The sequence below is a fragment of the Carettochelys insculpta genome, chromosome 2, assembly GCF_033958435.1.
Source record: "Carettochelys insculpta isolate YL-2023 chromosome 2, ASM3395843v1, whole genome shotgun sequence".
Lineage (NCBI taxonomy): Eukaryota > Metazoa > Chordata > Testudines > Carettochelyidae > Carettochelys > Carettochelys insculpta.
The window spans coordinates 25,641,069-25,664,129 of NC_134138.1; the positions used below are offsets into that span (position 1 = coordinate 25,641,069).

Below are 23,061 nucleotides of genomic sequence, written 5' to 3' on the forward strand. Positions count from 1 at the left end.
TAAATAGTAAGTTGTCACAATTAGGTAATTACTGTCAGGATTCAGTAATGTACCATTTTATGTTGTGTCATAACATTGCTTTTATTCTTCTGCTTGCGATGGAGGTACAACTTCTGAACTTGCTAGTTTGAAGAGGAGATATGTCTCAGGAGATATGTCTCAGACATCTTTACAGCAATGAACAAATACTATAATGTTTCTTGAGCAAGAGAGATGAAAGTGTTCCCATATAAATATTGAAGATAAGAGCATGATGTGACAAACTTTAAATCTGTCAACAGGATTCAGAACGAGAAAGGTGATTTATGATTGCAGAGTACATCTTCGCAGAAAAATAATGACATAAAAGCAATTTCCTCTTTTCTAAAGATTCAGTTGTGATATGGCCTTGTTTCTAAAGATTAAGTAGGCATAAAAATGTCTCCTGAGGAAAAAGTGCATATTTCAAACAAAATGACACTGCAAGAAGCAGTAGTGGAAACAAGATCAAAAACATTTTTCATGGTAGCCAAAAAGCAGGCACAGAAAGATAAGATGTCTCCAGAAAAATGTTATTGGTATAGAAGTTGAAAATAATTGATACAATGGAAGTCCTCTACATCAGCTAGCCAATAATCTGATTCCATAAGGAAATTTACAAGGCAACTATACAGAGAGCTTTTAAAAATAGAAACTAATATAAAAAAAAACCCACTACTCATTTACTAAGTACTAAAGCTTTGAGTTAGGCCTCACACCCAGTTTGTTACATTACAGAACCTCTTTGTGGGCTGGAAATTCACATGAAACTGCCCTTTTATTACTTTATTTTTGAGAAATTATGTTTTTCACTCATGCCAATTTTAAAACAAAAAACCGGAATAAAAAATGAGGGAGACAGAGCAAAATAAGATGTCATTGTAGACACCAGGAATGAAAATAAACTGTAATGCCAGATACTGTTGCTACATCAAGGATGCATGTATCTCTTGGCCTATCTCCAGTCACTCACAAGATCAACTTTTTAAATCTTTACATGAAGAATATATAGTCCTGTTCCTCAGTTTAAACTGATATTTGAGTGAGACAAACAGTTAGAATTCCAGTATCAAATCAACCAGGAGATGCTATAACTTTTAGTCCAGCTAAGTTTACCCTGGCCATCGCAACTTTCACCACCAAGAATTGTCTGAAGGGGAGAAGGAGAAGGCAACCTTTCATAACAGACATTTTCCACTTAACTTTTGTCATGGACAAAATGGCAGGAGAACATTGCCAAACTGTCCTTTAGTGAATCCAAAACTGAGGAACAGTCATCCTAATTGCAAAACAATTCATCTCCACGAGTTTCCAAAAAAAGTCTGTCCTAGGACCAGAACAGTCGCCAAAATAAATGTGATGACCTTAACCGTCTTCCCAAACTTTGAGAGGCTGGGTGGGTGAGGGGCAGGGAGGTGCACGAACGCACACACACAGAGATTTCTGTTTGGTTTGCTTGGTGAATGATGAAAAGAGAAGATCAGATTCCCATTCCCCCAGGTACAATACCTGCACTCTGGGGTAGAAGCCTAATCTTTCCCAGCAAAGACTTTGTTGCTCCTCACAAATCTTCTGCTACTATAACCTCCAATATGTCTAGGGCATACTCCTGAACTCCCACCACTACCATCATCTGAAGTGCTCCACCACGCTAACAAGAACTGCAGTATGATATTAAATTAAAGCTGGGGAAAGTAGCGCCAAGTGTGCTGGAATGGCACAGACATGAACAGCAACAGAAGCAATGAACAGCTCCCTCTTTGGGAGAAAATTCATACTCCATTTGAAAAAAGCATATAAACATACCTGGAAAATATCTGGTAGTTTTCTAAGCCTTGTGCCTTTAGAAAGCAGTAGGGATGGTGGTCCTTGACCAGTGACATGGTAAACATACAATTTGAACCAAACTGAGCTAACTTCTGGTATAGCTGGTCCAATATGCTGAAGAAAAATTAATCAAAAAGTTAAGAAAGCATCATTTGAATTGTAACAAGTCCAATTACAGGATAGGAAAAAACTCCAGAACATTGCTATTTTACTTCAGTTTGATACAATTAAACAGTAACCCTTACAAGCAGATGGGCCTGATTTCATGGCCAGTAGCTACACTGTTGCATGGTGAATCCAAATTCTTATCTTCAAACTCGGCTGTCCCTTTATCCCCTCCGGGTTTAACAGAAGATGGGAAGGACACTCCTGCTTGAAGCCTAAATTTATTTAACTTTACTACAGTTACAGTATAGCCAGGGGGCGCCAACAGCCTCGCCAGGCTCCTGGGCAACCTGTGTGTGTGTTGGGGGAAAGGGGTGATGGCAGACAGTGGAGTCTTGGCTACACATTCCCAGAAGGGGTGGGGCTTCAGGTGGAAGGGATGAGGGCAGGACAGCCAGTCCTCAGCATCACCTGGAGTACCCCACTGGCCGACCCCAGCCACTAGTGATGCCGCCCAGAATGTGCCACGCAGCAGTCCAGTGGCGATTTAAAGGGCCAGGGCTCTGGGTGCTGCCACTGCTGCAGTAGCAGGTTCAGCAGCCAGGAGCCCTGGGCCTGTGGCCACCTCTGTCCACATTGGAAACTTGCTCAAACGCAATGTGGCAAACAAGGTGGTTGTTCTATAGAACTTGGTTACCAAGTTGTTGACATTACTTTCCCTTAGAATTTATACTGCACAGTATGTTTGGCCATTCTAACTTTCACGGAAGAAATTTGATTTGGGACGTTAAGCACTACACTAAGTAAACAAACTGAAGCAGAAAGACATAATGGCTTTTCAGAGGATAATATAATGCATTTTCCTAAAGTTTTAAAAGTTTATCCCCCATCCCCTTTCTGGATAATTAGGAGTATGGCATCCCTTCTATCAAACCCCTTTGAAAGGCATATCCCTCTTAATCATTTACCACTTGGAGCTGTTTTAGTGAATGCCTGAGAACAAATGAGAAGTTTTCTTACACCTGGCCCACACTTTGTTTTTTAGGTACCCAAAAGGGGGGACCATCCCAGCTTTGGGAAACACTGACCGAATGTATCATGTAAGGGTAAGTCAATACTTAAAAGGCTATAGCATTTTAATCAAGATGCTTCAAGTAAGTAGCTTTCAAACTCTGCGGTGTGTTTCCCATGGAAGGTGCAGAAATGCATCATGGGAGGCGAAGCAGCGGGGCTTTTTGAGGGGCAGTGGGGTGGCAGTGGCAGGTTAAATTATTAAAAGAGCTCTGGCTGTCAGCCCTGGATGGGTGGGGTTCCTGCAGAAGGACCATGCACACCTTAGAAATGGTGATGAAGGTGACAGCCAGAGTAGGTGGTACTTTATTACAGTACTCTTACTGTGATGGTGAAGTACCTTATCATGTGCTAAGCAACACAAGCATAGGGTAGTAAAAGTAGTTTCTAAATAAGAATCTCTTCTGGAATTTGGAAAATAATTATTTCCTGACATTTACGCTGAAAATAAATTAGAAAATTTTATTTCCAAAGGAAGTTCTAAGAAAATGAATTCAAAATATTAAATGTTCCTATAAAGGAACATATGTCATAGAAGATTTTAACTAGTGCAATAATTACTATGCAAACATTTAGTAAATAAATTCAGATTAATAATAAATGTGTATATTAGACCTCACTAAATTTTGATGTTCATGAAACAGTTGTAAAAAAAGGCACTACAGTTTTACAAGATTTAAAGCCAAAATTCTAGGTACGCTACTATTAAAAAGGCCCAAAGAAAGTTAGTTTAACATTAAAAGAATTATTTTTAAAAATGAAGTGCAATTTTATATCACAGACTCAGGTTCCTTTTAAAGTGGATTTTCACCTGGGGGGTACAGCTGCTGATGGGTCGAATTTCATTGGTGAGTGGTGCCATGGAGACAAGTAGCATATAGTTTTTGTTCAGAACTCTACTGCAAGTTGCAGGATCCAGGCCAAGTAAACTCTCACATCGTAAAAGATCCAAAGGAAAACCTACATTAAAAGTATCAAAAAAGGACACCAAGAGTACATCTAAAAAAAGGAAAACATACAGCTTACAGAGCATGAGATAGGAAACACGCTAATCTAAGGTTTTGTATTCTCTCATGCTCCTTCATAATTAAATTTAAAAAATATTTTAGAGTCATATTAACAGTCTGTTTTAGCATTACTATACCAGTTTTAGTGAATCTGTCAGTTGCAAAAAAACTAATACCAAGAGAATGCAATTCATTGAGGATGAGTTAAACCCTTCATTTCAGTATTTGTGGTACATTTTGTAAAACTGTATTAGTAATTAAAAACTAAGGAAGGTTTAACAAAGAAAACCAGGAAACTCAGCCAAAAGATGAAGCTTCATCCTAAAAATACTCCAGTATGCCCAGGATTTTATGGAGTGTTTTCCCAGCTGCAGCACTATCATAAGGATATGTTTTAGAATACATAAGCACAATAGACTACATATGACATTTAAATTTCACAGTATGCTCTGACTGAAGAATAAATGCAGAAATCATTCTGGCATTTAACAATTATTGTACCAATTATTTCTAAATCAAATGTGCTCACTTTACAAGTAAAAAGATGGTCTGTCAGCCTGAAAGCCATACTGTGTATCAAGTTATGCCTCACAACCAGCAACAATTGTAACACATGAACCATATGTTTTTACAGACATATTAACAATAAGAGGGGTGATGAGGGAGGGTGTGGAATCCTTACTGGATGAGGGAGGTAACCTGGTAACAGATGATGTGGGAAAACCTGAAGTAACCAATGCTTTTTTTTGCCTCTGTCTTCGCAGACAAGGTCATCTCCCAGACTACTGCATTAGGCAGTGCCATATAGCAAGAAGTTGGGCAGCCCTCAGTGGGGAAAAGAACAGGTTAAGGGCCATTTAGAAAAGCTACACATACTCAGATCCATTGGTGCAGATTTAATGCATCCAAGGGTACTGAGGGAATTGGCAGGTGCCACTGCAGAGCCTTTGGCTATTATCTTTGAAGACTCACGGAGATCAGGAGAGGTCCCAGATTGCTGGAAAAAGGCAAATGTAGTGCTCATCTTTAAAAAAGGAAAGATGCTGCTTTGACCCCTATCCTCAGCCACGTACCCCTACCCATTTAATCAGTTAACCAGTTAAACCTAGAATTTAACCAGTTAAGCAGCTCATCCCTATGGGAAACAAGGACCACTTAATGCTCATCAGGAGAAAAAGTTTAAAGAGTTTCCAACTACATTGTTTACACCACACGGCAAGATAAAGTCATTAATGCAGAAGCTGAGATAATGCATTAGGTTCTCCCTATGAAAGTCATCTGCACAGAAACCACCTGACTGTTATTTGATCCACACAGGAAATATGAATTCAAGGAGATGTTTGAAAGTGCTTATTCCTCTCTAGATGAAATAGAAATGGAGAAATGCATATCTCATAGAACTGGAAGGGACCTTAGGAGGTCATTGAGTCCAGTCCCCTACCCTCTCAGCAGGACCAAGTACCATCCTTGACAATTTTTTTTAAATCTATTTGCCCCAGACTCCTAAATGGCCTTCTCAAGGATTGAGCTCACAACCCTGGGTTTAGCAGGCTAATGCTCAAACCACTGAGCTGTCCCTCCCCTCTAATGCCAAATAGTGTCTCATATCTAACACGTGAAGTCACTGTTCACATATACTGAATACAGTTTAGAAAAGAACATTGGCAAGCAAATCACTTGGTTAGTGTGAAACTGTTGGCTTCCTGCACAAATCCCTACCCAGCTGCAGGGGGGGGGGAGGGATCACAGTACAGAGAGCTGCATACCAGCCACCCAACCTATTTTCATCAGAGAAGCTACTAAGGGAGCTTAAAATCTTCAAGCATGGATGAAGACTCCAGTACCATTCAGTTATCTAGTGATGAGGGTGACAATAGAAGTGGAGTCATTGAAATCTCCTGCTGTAATACATGATCCTATTGATACTCATCCTATTGATCCTATTGATACTCATCCTATTGAAATTGGAGGACTGGACCAAAAGAAATCTGATGTGGTTCAACAAGAAGTGTAGAGTCCTGCACTTGGGATGGAAGAATCCCAGCAATCTTACAGGCTGGGGACCGACTGACTAAGCAGCAGTACAGCGGAAAGGGACCAAGGGAATATAGTGAATGAAAGGCTGGATATGAGTAAACAGTGTACCTTGTAGCCAAGAAGGCCAATGGCATACTGGGGTGCATTAGGAAGAGCATTTTGAGCAGATCTAGAGAGGTTGTTGTTCCAATCTATTCAGCACTGGTGAGGCCACATCTGGAGTACTGCATCCAGTTTTGAGCCCCCCAGTATAGAAAGGATGTAGATATGCTGAAGCAGTTTCATCGCAGGGCAACGAAAATGATTTAAGGGGCTAAAGCACATGACCTATGAAGAGAGGCTGAAGGATCTGGGCTTATTTAGTTTGCAGAAGAGAAGACATAGGGGTGATTTAATAGCAGACTTCAACTTCCTGAAGGGGTGCTCTAAAAGGGATGGAGAGGAACTGTTTTCAGTGGTGACAGATGGCAGAACAAGGGGTAATGGTCTGAAGATACAGACGGAAAGGAGTAGGTTGGATATTACGAAAAGCTACTTCACCAGCAGGGTGGTGAAGCGCTGGAATGCATTGCCTAGAGTGGGGGTGTAATCTCCATCTCTAGAGGTTTTTAAGTCCCGGCTTGACATAGTCATGGCTGGGATGACATAGTTGTAGCTGATCCTGCTTGGGACTGGGGGCTGGACTCGATGACCTCTTGAGGTCCCTTCCAGCTCTGTGATTCTATATGAGTGGTTCCATCTGATCCTGCTACAAGGAAGCTGTAAGTTTAAATACAGGCAATGTGAGCGGCTGAGCAGATAATACTTCAGGTTGCGTGGGCAAGATAACCATGGAATAATTCAAAGATAAGGGCTGTATTAAATGCAGAACATTCCATAGAGCTACTGGGGATCGGGATATGGCAACGACAGCCAGCAGGGCACTAGGTCAGGAGTTCTCAACAGTTTTCTTTGAGTCTGTGGAAGTATAACATTGCATAAGTATAACGTTGTATAAGGGGACATGCTGGATACATTGTATATGAGAGGGCATGCCAGAACATGTTACAAAGTATCTGAGGGAGCACACGTAGGGACAGTTAGCTTTTGAATGGAGAAGCAATTAAGATGGAGCCAGCACATCTAAGAAGCAGGCATCAGAATGGAAGGTGTGAAGGGCAATTAGTTAAGTTAACTGGAAGCTGTTAAAGGAGATTGTTAAGGGTGGCAGGTAATTGAAGATACGTGACTGGTCTCAGGGATCTCGAAGGGTGGGGACTAAAATCTTTTTCTTCTTTTGTCTGTAACTCCTCTGTAACTAGTTCTCCAAAAAACTGTATAAATTAAGAGACACAAGCCCCACTCGGGGGGCTCACTTCTAAATGTATTAGCAGAGCGGCTTTGCTAATAAAACAGAGTGGTCTGATAAATTGTGAGTCTGAGTCAAACTTTGACAATTTGGAGGTTCCACCGAGATGGCAAGCGGCTTCGCTGAGGCTGTGTGATCCCTGACTGCCTTGCAGGACGATCGTGGCAGCCGGCGCCTGGACACTTAGTCCAAGCGATCCTCCACAAGACAGAAAGGTACACAGCAGCAGCGCAGTCTACGCCATTGAACTTGTTGGTTCCCACTCTGTTCGGGTAGGGGTCTTTGGATCCAGCTTCTGGAATCAGACGTCTCAGGTAATTATTATTTTTGTGCTTTAACCGGTTTGAGGACTGTCTTGTCTTTGTGTCTATCCGTCTTCCCTGTGGTGTGTGTGTGAATCTGGGAGCCATCTCTGTCCGGAGACTGGCTGACCAAGGGGTCCCCGTCCCCACGGTCTGAATAAGTGGAATCTGCACAGCTGCAGCCGCACCACACCTTGGGTATAACCCCTGGTGTGAAAGCAAGGGCAGTTGAGGCAGTAGCCTGTGGGCTCCTTCCTGTGTGTTGCACCGGGTACCGCTCTGCCGAGCCCGAATTTCCTTCTTGTGTGAGTGCTGTGTGAAGTCCTCCTGGATGGGTAATCAGAAGTCTAAGGAAGAACAGTTCCCTAAGGGAACTCCGGCTTATTTTATGTATTTTAGGAGGGGTCCAGACTCTTGTAGGTTTCTTGAAAAATGGTCCAAATTAGCTCTAGAGAACCCCAAATTACAGTGGCCACTGTTAGGTTCTTGGGACAAGGATTGAGTGGACGCTTTAAAAAGCAAACTCGTCCTCCCAAAAACCAAATTGGAGAGAGGAGAAGTAGACTGCTTCATGCAGTGGTGGGAAGAGGCAAATCGTAGATGGACTGAGTCAAAACTCACCTCTCTTAAAAAATTCTAGCAAAAAACTAAAAGTTCAATTGAATGCAGTCTCTCCCACCACTAGTCCGAGCGCTCCCCTTTGCCCAGTCCTGTGCAATGATCCGGATCAAACCCGACCCCACCATACTCCTGCGCAAATAAGAAATCAGAAAAAGAAAAATCTTCAGTGACTACAGATAATGAAAGTGAAGAAAATACCCTCATTGGCCTCGCAGCTCTGCAAAATATTATGAAGAAGAAATCCAAAGCAGACTGCAAAGATTCTCTTGACATCTCTTCTTGGAAAAGAGAACCTGATGGGAGGTTAATGAGAGACTCCGATCAAACTGTTGTGGCACCCTTACGAGTCCTTAAGATGGGAGAAAGTGAGTCCATATGGGATTATAAGCCCTGGACTCGTACGGAACTTTTATCTATAGTTAAAGGTTTTCCCAAACCACAGGAAAACTCTGTCAAATTTGCTGAGGAGTTTCTGTTAATCTGTGAAACCTATGAACCCTCTGAGACAGATCTCCTCCAACTGTGTAAATTGTTAGCTCCTGCCAGTTATTATGATAAATGGTTGGCTGCCGCAGACTGGCCAGCTGAGGCACGCCACTCAACCATAAAAAGTACTGGCCCAGATTCGGTGTACAGAGACCGGTGTATGGCTCTTTGGAAGCGCCTGCATCAAGCCATTCCCAAAGTGTGGTCTCCTAAAACAAACTGGACAGCAATACGTTGCTGTAAGCAAGGGCAAGAAGAAAGCCTAGGCGACTATAGGTCCCGGCTAACTGATATTTTCCTACAACATTCAGGAATACAAGAGCCCGATGTAAATGGGCAGGGGGCCTTGGCACATGCATTTGTTGATGGTCTTCTCCCTGCCACAGGCAGCATGTTAAAATGAATAAGTGTGGGATGGGAGACTGAAACCATGGACAAATTGCTGGCAGTAGCAGAGCATTGCCACCGCACTTTAAAAGGAAAGGAGGAACAGTCCTCCCAAAAGTTAATGGCTCTGCAGATACAGCATTATTCAGGACTAAGCAGACCACACCGGGGACAGGGACGGGGTTGCGGAAGGGGGCGGGGGGCTGGATTAACTGGGGTTTGTAACTACTGTAAACAGCCTGGACACTGGAAAAAAGAGTGTCCAAGACGACCTAATAATTGTATGGGAAATCAAGTGAACCCCCCGCTGGTTCCTCCAGCTGATCCCCAACCCTATTTTTCACCCCAACAATGACGGGATGCTGGGGAACCTCAGAAAGTTTTAGCTCCCTTATTACCTCTGTCCCCTACTGGAGAATGTGTCCTGACTGTAAATGATCTCTCTCTCCCTTTCCTTGTTGATACTGGAGCTTCTCTTTCTACAATCCGCACCACTGACTTGCCTGTGGTTCCCCGATCTGGAAAATCTGTGTCTGCTGTTGGCATTACAGGGATCCCTACCTCTTTTCCCCTCTCAAAACCTTTGTCTGTTCAGGTCGGTCCCCTCTCTGAGGAGCATGCATTCCCCCTCTCTGATTCCACCCCTGCAAACCTTCTGGGACGGGACTTGCTATGCAAACTTGGCTGTTCTATTTACTGCTCCCCAGATGGTGTCTATCTGCAAATCCCTCAGTCTTCCTTATGTGATTCTGTAGCCTCCCTGCTGTCTGAAACTTCCCTCTCCACTCCGGTCCCTTGCTGTCCCTTAACTCCGTCCCTAGAGCACCTAATCTCTCAGGTTCCTTCCTCCCTATGGCCATCTCACCCATCTGAAGTGGGCCGATTAAATACTGACCCAGTTCGGATTACTGTAGACAATTCCAAACCTCTGCCTCGCCTGTCTCAGTATCCTTTGAATCCTGAGGCAGAGGCTGGGATTGCTCCAGTTATATCTGCATTAAAAGAACAAGGAATTATTGTCCCTTGTTCCAGCCCCTGTAACACCCCTATCCTCCCAGTTCAAAAGGCTGATGGCAAATCGTGGCGATTTGTTCAAGACCTTCGAGCTATTAACCGTATTGTCACACCTTCTTTTCCAGTGGTTCCTAACCCTGCTACAATACTAGCGTCTATTCCTCCAAATGCAACCCACTTTACTGTTGTAGATTTGTGCTCCGCTTTCTTCTCTGTCCCAGTTCACTCTGAATCCCAGTATCTCTTTGCCTTCTCCTACAAGGGCCAGCAATATACATGGACTACCCTTCCCCAGGGGTATACAGAGAGTCCATCCTATTTTTCTCAAGCCCTAGCCAGGGATCTCGCTGATCTGGTTTTCCCATCAGGATCCACACTGATCCAATATGTGGACGACTTACTCCTGTGCTCCCCCTCTCTGTCTGCCTCAGAAACTGATTCACTAACACTTCTCACAGCTTTAGCGAACAAGGGTCATAAGGCTTCTCGCACAAAATTGCAGCTCTGCCAAACCTCTGTCACATACCTAGGCTTCCTTCTCTCCCAGGGCTCCCGTACACTCTCTCCAGCCCGGGTACAAGCCATCCTTAGCTTTCCCCAGCCTTGCTCTCCACGCCAGGTCAGAAAATTCTTAGGCATGACAGGGTTCTGTAGGCAATGGATTCCCCAATATGCTTCTCTGGCTAAACCACTCCAAGAACTCACTCGATCCTCTGTACCTAACCCCATGCCATGGCCACTTGAAGCAAATGCTGCTTTCATCTCCCTGAAGCAGAATTTAGCCTCTGCCCCTGCCTTAGGGTTACCTAACTATGACAAGCCTTTTACCCTTTTCTGTCACGAACAATCTGCTTGTGCCCTTGGGGTTCTTACTCAGGAGCACGGTGACAGAAATCGCCCAGTGGCTTATTTCTCTGCAACCTTGGACCCTGTAGCCCAGGGTTTACCCCCTTGCCTACACGCTGTAGCTGCTGCAGCGCGCCTGGTCGAGATGTCTAAGTCCCTTGTCCTCCGCTCTCCTCTCACTCTCATGGTTCCCCATTCTGTGGAAACTCTCCTTCTGCAACGCAACACTGCTCACCTCTCCTCTGCTCGCCTCACTAGGTATGAACTTTTGCTGCTTTCAGCCTCACATATCACTATTAAGCGCTGCTCCCGGTTAAACCCTGCTACCCTCCTTCCTTTACCTAGTGATGGTGAACCCCATGACTGCCTTGCAACTGTCTCTGCTATCACTGTCCCGCGCCCCGACCTTTCAGATGTACCTCTCCCTAACTCTGACTTGGTATTATTCACTGATGGGTCCTGTTATAGAAATGACCAAGGCCACCTTCTTGCAGGGTACGCTGTGGTCTCTCTCTCTGAAACCATAGAAGCTGCACCCTTACCCTCTGTGACCTCTGCCCAGGTGGCTGAACTGATTGCTCTAACCCGTGCCTGCTTTCTAGCCGAGGGGCTCTCTGCCACTATTTTTACTGATTCTCGGTATGCCTTTGGGGTTGTGCACGACTTTGGCACCCTCTGGCAGGCTCGAGGTTTTCTTACCTCTACTGATACCCCTATCAAGAATGGCCCCTACATTGCCGCCCTCCTGTATGCAGTTTTACTACCGTCTGCCTTGGCAATTGTTTAGTGTACTGGCCACTCAGCGGCAGACACCGAGGTGGCAAAAGGTAATGCACTTGCTGATGCTGCTGCAAAACATGCCGCCACTATAAAACCTTCACCAGAAGCGTTTCTTGGTCCCCTCTCTGTCTCTGTAACGCCACCATCCCTGTCTCATCTCGCTCAGCTCCAGGATTCTGCCCCAGAAACAGAGAAAGACTCCTGGAGTGCTTTGGGTTGCTCTTTGCATTCTGATTCCCTTTGGCGATCGCCCACCGGTACCTTTGTAGCCCCCCCTCTCACTCTACCCGTCTCTAGCCGCCCTGCTACATGGTGTTTCGCATGTCGGCAAGGAGGGGATGGTCTCTGCTATGAGTAAGGCGGGGTGGTGGGCTCCCCATTTCAGCTCCTTTGCAACCCGCCACTGTGCCACTTGTGTTACTTGTCAAAGCCACAATGTAGGCAAATCTGTAAAAGAAACACAAGGGTTCCGGGGTTTGCCTCAAGCACCTTTCCTACACTGGCAACTTGATTTTGTACAAATGCCAAAGTGTCAGAAATATGAATTCATTTTAGTTATAATATGTCTATTTTCGGGTTGGATTGAAGCCTTTCCCTGTCGCAAAGCTGATTCATTGTCTGTTGCAAAATGTCTGTTAAACCACATTATCCCTACCAAGGGAATTCCTGCCACTTTGTCTAGTGACCGGGGAACACATTTTACTGGAAAAATTGTTCAACATCTAAACCAGGTATTACATGTCACCCACCTGTTGCACTGCCCTTACCATCCACAGAGTGCAGGGGCAGTTGAAAGGCGAAATGGTGTGCTTAAAAATAAGCTGGCAAAAATCTGTAGTTCCACAGGGTTAAACTGGCCAGCTGCTTTACCACTGGCCCTTATGGAAATTCGGTCATCCCCATCTCAGAGACACAAATTGAGTCCATTTGAAATCATCATGGGACGCCCTATGTGAACAATGGCTACTATTACCCCAGCCCCAGACCTAAACCTAACTCACAGCACGCTCCTCCAGTACTGCAAAGGGTTAATGCAAGCTGTGAGCTCCTTCCATTCGCAGGTGCGAGCAGCTTGGCCGACGGAACCCACCTCTGCTGCCTATCACACTCTTGAGCCTGGTGATTGGGTCTACCTGCGGCACCACCTTCAGAAGCACGCCTTGGAACCCTGGTGGAAGGGTCCATACCAGGTACTGCTCACCACCCAGACAGCAGTGAAATTATCCGGCATCGCTGCATGGATCCACGCCTCACAGTGTAAGCCAGCGCCACCTCCAGGGGACCAAGCACCTCTGCAAGACCACGCAGAACCAGCTTCAACCCCAGAAGACAAAGAGGAACAGCCTGCAATACCTTACAATCTGCGCTCTCGTAAGGGTTGCCAGAAGCAGAGGGTAAGCAGACAGCAGGACCCAACAAACAAGAAGCAGTAGTGAGCCTAGCGCCTGCTGCCTGGTGGACGTAAAACCATGACTGCGGTTCCCTCGAAAGGGGTTGTCGGAACCAGAAAGGGTCCTGCTTCGAACATGTGTCCTTTGAGAAGCTTAATCCTCAGCTACTGTGTCCTGAGGGTCTGGGAAATCCAGAGTAACAGTGACAATTCTTTCATCCAACAACAGGTGCAGATAGCCCAGATCCTAAATATTTCTAGTTGCTGGGTCTGCAGCCACATCCCAGCTCACTCACAAGCTAGTATCCCCACCATGGCAATCCCTTTGAATTCCTCAGAGCTTGCTGAAGAACCCTATCCACTTAAAAGGACATGGAAGGAAAATAACACTTGGGGGCTGGGAAAAACATATGTTCCTAAACTTATAAGTGTGGTGAAAGGAAAGGGCCACTAGTGCTGGGTGTGTAATGGGACAGGGCTGAATCTAGGGAGGAGCAGCTGTCTCCAATACAGCGTGTCCCATGGTGTATGGAACTATTCAAACAAGGTTGAAGAATGGCAAACCGGGTATGGAAAAATAAACTTCCTCTCAACCTGGGATCAAACCAGAGTGCTAATCTAATGTTGTTAAATGTCACCAGTGAAAGTAATAAAAAAAAAAACGATTAATGTATGAAATCCAGTAAGTCGTTGGTCATGGGCGTAGCCTTGACCAAAAGGGGGGATTGTGGAAGTATAACATTGTATAAGTATAACGTTGTATAAGGGGACATGCTGGATACATTGTATATGAGAGGGGCATGCCAGAACATGTTACAAAGTATCTGAGGGAGCACACTTGGGACAGATAGCTTTTGAATGGAGAAGCAATTAAGATGGAGCCAGCACGTCTAAGAAGCAGGCATCAGAATGGAAGGTGTGAAGGGCAATTAGTTAAGTTAACTGGAAGCTGTTAAAGGAGATTGTTAAAGGTGGCAGGTAATTGAAGATATGTAACTGGTCTCAGGGATCTCGAAGGGTGGTGACTAAAATCTTTTTCTTCTTTTGTCTGTAACTTCTCTGTAACTAGTTCTCCAAAAAACTGTATAAATTAAGAGACACAAGCCCCACTCGGGGGGCTCACTTCTAAATGTATTAGCAGAGCGGCTTTGCTAATAAAACAGAGTGGTCTGATAAATTGTGAGTCTGAGTCAAACTTTGACAAGTCCCCCCTCCCCCACATCTGCTATAAAAACTCAGCAGCTCACCAGTGCCACAATCACTGGTTTTCTGCATGTAAAATCCAAAGCCAAAGTTAGGGAGTAGCAAGCAGGGCAATTGCTTGGGGCCTCATGCCATAGGAGCCCTCATGAAACTACATTGTTCAGGCTTGTCTTCAGATCCAGGTGAAGGGGCTCAGGGCTTTCTGGCTGGGGCCCCAGAAAGTCTAATGTTGGCCCTGCTTGGCAGCCCCCTGAAACTTGTTCAGCACCCGACTGGGTTCCTCAGACCCCTGGTTGAGAACCACAGCAATAGGCCAAGAGCCCATCTCTAATGTGGGAAAAGTGCCAATTCTGGTTCCAGTAGTGATCCGTTAGAAGTCTCCCTCTCATAGAAATGTGTCTCAAAGATAAGGGTGGGGTGCGGATGTCCTTGAGTTTGCGCTTGATTAATCCCCAAAGGAATCAGAAGGCGACAGACCAGTCACCCCGCATGGGGTGAACAAACATCACAGCTTCTCTGAGACACAATACTTAGGTTGTATTGGCACCAAGTCAAGAAAAGATGTCAGTGTCCCGAGTACTGGCCAGGACATCACAGTCTGTGTCAGTAACTCAGTCATCAGTGCCAAAGAAGGCAATGGTGCCAACGTACCACTCAGTACTGATAAGAAGGCACTGCTACTTTGTCTACTCTGAGCACGGAGGTAGTGCTGGCAACTGGGACGTTTGCCATCACACCACACAACACTGCACTTACCAATGGTGTTTGGGCTACTGAATGCTCTTGAGAAACAGGAAGAGAGAGAGAGAGAGAGGGAAGCAATATAAGTCTGATGCTGCCTGGTATTCAAATGGTAGTTGAATTCATGCTTCTTTGGTAGCAGAGAGCAGCTAGCCCAGCAATATCTCCCATACGTGAAGGAGCACATGCTGCACTCCTCCTGGACGAGACAGATAGCCGCTCTGAAGAGCTGCAGTCCATTTTGTGGACATAAGAAAGGAGAATGATCTGTCTTCTTCCTGGAAGAGGCAGCAGAGTCTGGCTGAGGAACATCAGCTTGCTCCAGCTCTTAAGTTGTCTGAGAGATTGGGTGATATGTGCAGGTCCACTGTCCTGAAGTGGGACTCATGGCCTGCTCTAAAAGATGCTGCTTTACACTCAAGTCCTTTCCACTTGCATTTTCTTAAGAGACTCACTGATGGAGCATCTTTTTCTAATGTACCTTTCTCTTACACACCACAAACACTACTGGGAATAGCCAACCCTCACAATGGACAGTGCTTGAAGACTTGTGAGGACACCTAACCAGCATGACAAGTTTATCTAATGATTCTTAACTAACATTAGGGGCACCATTAAACTATAACAAAAACTCAAAAGATTGAGGTAAGAAACATATTAGGTAAATATCACATAAAACATTCCAACTCTAGCTGTGGCTACTGAGAAGGAATGGAGGGAGACAGGCTACTCCACACAGGATACAAACTCTACCCCACCCCCATTACCAGAAGGCAAAGTTATCTGGCTTTGGAATGAAGGCTGCACGCTTAGGAATGGAATACACATCTGCTATCACTCAACCCATACCACACTTTTTCTGCAATATAAAAGACACTAAGATCAAATGCTTCTCCCAGGTATGTTGGTGTAAATCTGTTGACTTAAGATAGCAGAGCAGTACTTGATTCACTTACTGCCAAACAATTCTCTCCATAGAATAGAGTAATAGATATGAACAGTATGAGTCTCCCCTCCCATGACCTAATCCTGTAAGTATCAGAGGGGTAACCATCTTAATCTGTATCCACAAAAGCAACTATGCATCTAACGAAGTGGGTCTTTACTCACGAAAGTTTATGTTCCAATTAATCTGTTAGTCTATAAGGTGACACAGGCTAATCCTGTAAGGGTGCTGAACACTTAAATTTCCCCAAGTACTATTAAATATGAAAAATCTTAGCACCTCACCTATTACACAAAACAACAACAAAATCAACCTTACTGATATACTTAGTCATAACAGATTTGTAATTTGGAGGTCTATTTCAGGCCCAAGGCAATAGCTGTTTTGGGGTTTCATCTTGATTTTTGCAGTAAAGCATGTCTGGAACTTTTTTGAAGAAGAGGGGGATTTTTACAGGTATAAAGGGGAATTAAGAGAGAGAAAAACTGGGGAATGGGAGTTGTGCCTAATTCCTCTTCGTGCCTGTGAAATATCTCTACTTAGGAATATTTCTGCATTTCTACAGGTACTCCCTTATTATTCTTGAATGTGTGTGTTTTGGAACAGGCTCCTTTCCATACCCCAGCCCTATTTGTACTTGGTCTTGCAGTGAAAACAATCTAGTGCTTCAAACACTAGTCTACTGCCAAGTAAGTGACTGATGTGTCAAAAGGGAACAAGCATGGTTCCCTGGAGGTTCAAAATTGGCAGCAGTGGACTGAGAGGCCCAGTCTCAGGAAAGCACCCCATTCAGAAAGAGCACTTGATGAGAAAACTTATACATAAAGAAAACACAAAATAGATAAACAAACAATGCAAACAGATTGGACAGTTTTCCCAGAACAGTAACTTTCACTGTACCATTATTTGGTTGTTCAGGTTGTGCAGTTTGTGCCACTAGGTCCTTGTTATGCCGCAAAAACAGTATTGTGTTTCTCAGAGTAAGTGCATGATCAAAGTATCTCTGTGCCTCCCCTTCACCTGTGCTTTGAACCTAAACAAAATATATGAATAGGTACACTTTTTGTTTAATGTTTTTCTAAACACCAATTCCACAAATAGCTAAATTAATAAATTATTACAAATATTCTACAGTCAGAATTTAAAAGGTGCAATTGCTTTGAACCTTTCAGCAAGTTTGATCAAGAGCAACCATCAGGTTAAGTGAAAGCTAGAAAAGCTTGCCAAATGCTGTAATGTAAGCATACAAACAGATATTAAAACTGAGGGGGAAGGAGATCTAACAACTATACTATTGTATATTTGTACTATATTATCATGTATAACACAACTTACTACTTCAGGACCTTCTGTGAAAGGATGCCAAAATAAAATCAGAGCTACCATAGCAAGTTTTTTTTTTCCAAACATCTATAAGCATGCAACTTTGTAGTCATCTTAAGGAATTGGTTGGTTTGTTGAGATCTTACATCTAACAACTTTAAAGACGTAAAAATTATATTTAAAAAAAACAGGTCCAGCAAACAGAAAGCCTATGCTAGCACACAAGTTAGTGATTGTATGCTTGTGTATCTACAAATGCATGAACACTAGGGCATGTGAGGTTCAATGTATCAGTATATTTTCACCTTGTGACTGCACTTTTCAGCATGCACTTCTGAAAATGTAGCCCTAAAAATAAGTAATTATTGGCACAAACATACAAGATAGTCACCATTTTAATGGGACACAAACTGAGGGAGGAATATTCCCCACCCTGATATTCCTATCAATATTATTACACACACAGTGGTGTAAACACAAGGCTGCTAAAGAAAAAGCACGAAACCAAAAACACATATCAAATGCTAATACTGTAGAACACACACACATAAAAATCTGTTAAGCTCTGAAAAGCTTTAGACTGTACACGTGCGTTACCTTTTCAAGTTCCACAAGAAAACTATCCAGAGACTCATCTGACAATTTTCCAACTTCAAACATAGTTACTGCATGACTTTTCAAGTTCTGCAACAATATAATCCAAATATATTATATACAAGATTTTTATCTCATGAACATTCTTATCTCTCTGAGTGGGAGATTTAATATATGTTTTTTTATAAAATAAAAAAGGAAAATGTGCTTAATCAAATGATCATTAAACCTGCTAAACAGTTCCTACAAAGTGTACTAAAACCATTAGAGATGTATTATGCTAGGAGCCAAAAGATGTAAAAAGGTATCTATACATTTGATCTTCATATAGACAAACAAAACAATCTGACATACTGGTGAAAGATTCCCCATCATCAGAAAGGCAGTGAGAGTTGAATCAAACAGGAAGGCAATACGCTTTGTGTGTCCACTAGACATACTCAAGCTGCTCACGCTGGCTGTGTCAGCTAATAAAACAAAAAAAATGTAATCTTATTTATTTTATATAAGAATAAAGACATTTCTTTAAGCAAGCCCTAAAATCATAAAACCAGATCTACATACAAACTGAACAAGTACAACATAACACCCACTCTGTGCCATATTGAGTCTTATGCACATAACTCTGCCAATACTGCAACACTATATAACTTATCCAATTCAACATTTAATTTTGTAGTAATTTTATTTTCATTTATGAAGAATTCTACTAAAATTCAAAATGCAGATTGTATAAATATGCCTCATATTAAATATTTAGATTTTTTTTCCTTTTTTTATTCTTAAGTTACATCTCCCCACCAACCCCACATCAAAAAAGTGCTGTTTTAATCAATCTGTCTCTCTCTAAATATTCTAGTTATATCTATGAATAATTAGTAATTATATTCTCAAGGCATTTTATAAACACTACCCAACTGAATCTAACATATCAGTTCAATATGGGCACTAACCTGGATCATCTTGACTATTGGTGTCAGTATCAGTAGCTGACGAACAAGCTTCCTGTACAGGACTCCTGTTTTCACCACTGTCCCACGCAAGCAGCATCTTTTGTGGATCCAAAGTACTCCTATTAAGATAAAGTCTTTATCTATTATCACTGTAGCCCCATCACAGCAGCTCTGCATGCTAATCTCATGGTACTTAATGCGTGCTCAGTGAGAGATTATGAAAACCACTGCAAATCCTATCAACGCCAGATCAAACATTTCACACCAATATAGTAAGCATGTCTGTTGATCCAGCTTTTGCCCTCAACTACCCCTTAACCAGACATTTACATTCTCCAACTGACAGCAACAAAAGAATTCAAACAGATTTTATTTTAAAGCATTACCAGAAATTTAAGGACAAAACAGGGGCCCAAAACAGGACTGCCAGAGAGCCCAAGTACATAGTCTGTATTTTGAAATCAAAAAGTATTTTAAACCAAAATGCCAACACTTCATATTATTTGCAGCACCTATCAGCAAATTTTACCACCAATAATACATACCCAAAAGCTACATGTGTGTTATCTTTATTTTATATATGGAAAATGAAAGAAGATAATTAAGTTTTTGCAAGGACCACAGAGGATATTGATGCCAGAATCAAGGTTAAAATTTAGAAGATCCTACCCAGCAACTTGTTGTCAAAACTATACTTTTCAAACAGCTCATGGAACATGCCACAATACTTACTTCAGCCTGTTTATAGACGGAATGTTCCTCCATGATGAATGAAGATTTTCTAGATTCATTACTTGGCCTTTTTTGTGAGCAAAACCCAATCGACAATACATGGACACAGCATTCTGAGCAAACAAAGATACACAAGAAATCAGTGTAACACTTAAGTGTCATAACGTAGCTTTAGTACCGTACCTATTGAAGAAGCCATGTCGTAAAACACTGGAGGATTTTCACTTTGGACAATTAGATGCTTTGGATGTAGTGTTCAGACATACCTTCACCAGTGATAAATCTATCTCCAGAACATTTGCAAGCTGAAAGAGAGTAAATAGAGATAAAATAAGAATACTGTAATCGATAAGTGATTTCAGGACTCATTTGCTATTTGCCAGAAACACTTCTGCTAGGACAAGCTATATAATCTACTGTCATTTCACAAGCGGGTTACAGGAAATAAGGAAAAATGTTGAAACCTCAATCCAATTCTCCCTTCCTTCAGCAGTGAAAGATTCAACATTTAATCCATTGTGTTGCCTCTTTGTGCAGTCATGTACACCAGTGCCGACTATATGCAAAATGGGTGTAATAACATATTGTTTTAATTTATGTAAGCATTTTACACTCACTATACACAAGAAACAAGTACACAGGACATTGGAAAATTCGGCCTAATCTTACACTGTAATTCTGCTTTGAGAAGGAACCACGTAAGAGTGACACTCACAAAATCTACTCCATGTTATCGTTGTTCCATCTGTTCAGTTTGGTGATAAAAAAAAATTAGAATTTTTACTTCTGTTAACACAATCAATCCAGCTATGAGAAAAGGAAGTTAGATTTCATTTTTTCTGTGACTGGAACTATGAGTTTCTTCAGTGCATACTTGGCATGGCTGAACTAAGAGCATATATTGGCATACAGAATCTTTATTACACAAGACTGAACAACTCAGCTTGGCTCTCAGGAACCCCACTATGCCTTTTACAATCACTTTTCACAGGGAAATTGCACCTCTAAGTAAAAATGACAAAGTAAATAAGCAATCAGTACTATGACTATGAACTATCTGCAAGAATAACTGACTAAAGCTCCCATCCTGTGTTGTTTCTATACACTGGTCTTTTTGCTAGAGGAAAGCTAGTGCCATTTAGGCTACATCTACACACCAGCACTATTTTGAAATAAGCTGTTCCAGAATAGCTATTCCAATATTGCTAGTTCATAATAGGGCTGCTATACACAAAAATTTATTGCAAAATAGCATTTGCTATTTCGAAATACGTAGTCTGCACACATAAACCACGTCTACACTACCGTGATCTTTCAAAAGGTTACCTTTTGAAGATCTTCTTTCAAAAGAATGCATCCATATACAAAAAAGCAGATCAAAAGATTGATCTGCTCTTTCAATAGAGAGCATCCACACAGTCCGTGCTCTTTCGAAAGAATGGGCCAGGGACTGAAAAATCTAGTGCCACAGAGAGTGCTTTTTCAAAAAAAAAGGGGGCTGCAGACCATCTACGCGTGCTTTTTTTCAAAAGAAGCTTTCGAAAACAGGCACTTCTCCTGATCTGAGAGCAGAAGAGGGCTTCCAGAAGAAGAGCCACATTCTTTTGTTTTTGGATCGAAAGAGTGCATTTTGTGTGTGCATGCACCGTGTGTTCTTTGGAAAAGGGCCTGATTTTCTGACAGAACTTGCTCGTGTAGAGGCAGCCATAGTGCTTACTTCGAAACAGCACATATTTTAAAATAATTATTTTTAAATAGGTGCGGTTCAGACAGGGAATAGCGCTTATTTCTAAATAGGTGCTATTCCTCCTGCAATGAGGTATACTGATTTCAAAGTAACTCATCTGCTATTTCAAATTAATTTCAAAATAGCATTGGCATAGTGTTGACAACAGCAAAGTTATTTTGAAATAACTGGTGTTACCTTGAAATAACTTGGCTGGGTGACCATAGCTCTACAGAGGGGGAAATGTTATCTGCTTTTTAATATTTAAAAAAAAAACAAAAAAACAAAAATAAAACAACAAACACATTCCATAAACCACTGAATATTGTTTCAAACCTCTTCTCCCTAGACTCATCTCTGGAAAGCTACACATAGTAGTATGGCTGTGGAGACAGACACTGGACACTGACAATACGAAATGCATTTAGCCTGTTTCCTTACCCTTGCAATTTCTCCCACCTCCTGGATGCAGAACAAACTAAGCATTACTTACCTCGGCCACATTAGTATGTTCATCTATCGAAACAAATATCTTGTAGAGAAGAGTCTCAAAGTAATCACCTTGCACTCTGTTCATTACAAATCCTTCAAGTGGAGGCACTGGAAGGAAGAATCATTTTATTACTATGGTTCAAGAACTTCTATTTTTCAGCTTATTTTGACTGCTTAAAAGCTGGAAGATTTTTTTAAAATGTCCAAACTAAACTTCATTATAGTTTAGACTGTAGGGTAATTTACAATATTTTCCCTCCAAGTTCAAATTTATTCATTCAGCTTCTCTGGTGCTTTTTCAAACTTACACACCTCCCAAAACTACACCTGGTTAGAAATTTAAGATTTCCTGCTGATATATTCTCCCATAAAAGCTAAAGCTGCTCTGCGCAGCTGTATAATAAGATCCCAACTAAGTCATCCTTCAGTCACCAGCCTATTCATCTGTAAAAACTCCCAGCCTCCTTAAAAGGTCTATGAAATAGACCAGCTTTATAGAATGTGTGAATGGTCAGTATGTCTAGATTGTGGTGGAAAAAGAAGAGAAGTTAAGAAGCCAGCTGCAGCTTAAATGTCCTGACAGGTCTAAAATGTAGCAATGAAAGGTGCCAACCCCCCTACCCCTCAACAAGGTCCCAAACCATTTAACATGAACAACTAAAGCTGGTCCATGAAATTCTGGGGAGCTAATATAGCACTCAAAACAATACTAACTGCTCCCTGCATGTTGAACTATTTATCCAGTGGGCAGCCACACTTTATAGTAGCTCAAATGTTCACGGTGTCCTAAAGTACAACATATGACAGTAACCAAATTTCAGGGTGACAGATGTGAATGATGGAAGTGCAGTCTGAATCAGAAAGAAAACTTCCTTCTTCTAAACCAAGTTTTTAATGTGTTTAAGTTTCTACTTTCACAGTATACTCATTAATGGCAGCTACAAGGAAACACTGACAGATCTTTAAATTATACTCAAATGTCTTCAAAGACCTTGTCTGTATATATGTTACAAAAGGTTTATTACTTCAGATAGAAATAAGTTTTAAATAAATAAATACTAGCATAAGGCTAAAGAACAAATGTTTGAGCAGCAAGTTGGAAAGTTACTGAA

The 23,061-nt window shown here is 42.2% G+C and overlaps 1 protein-coding gene across 2 annotated transcripts in view; it reads right to left on the reverse strand.

Moving 5' to 3' along the window:
• FAM91A1 (family with sequence similarity 91 member A1) overlaps positions 1-23,061 on the reverse strand; it is a 65,282-nt gene that overhangs the window by 21,032 nt on the left and 21,189 nt on the right. For both annotated transcript variants that reach the window (XM_074986691.1, XM_074986692.1), the window contains exons 9-17: positions 21,951-22,057; positions 19,998-20,036; positions 19,732-19,844; positions 19,000-19,118; positions 18,401-18,513; positions 18,050-18,136; positions 17,030-17,162; positions 3,833-3,981; positions 1,825-1,959 (exon numbers count right to left, since the gene is read on the reverse strand). In XM_074986691.1, coding sequence (XP_074842792.1) covers positions 1,825-1,959; positions 3,833-3,981; positions 17,030-17,162; positions 18,050-18,136; positions 18,401-18,513; positions 19,000-19,118; positions 19,732-19,844; positions 19,998-20,036; positions 21,951-22,057 — 995 coding nt within the window. The remainder of the gene's footprint in view (positions 1-1,824; positions 1,960-3,832; positions 3,982-17,029; positions 17,163-18,049; positions 18,137-18,400; positions 18,514-18,999; positions 19,119-19,731; positions 19,845-19,997; positions 20,037-21,950; positions 22,058-23,061) is intronic.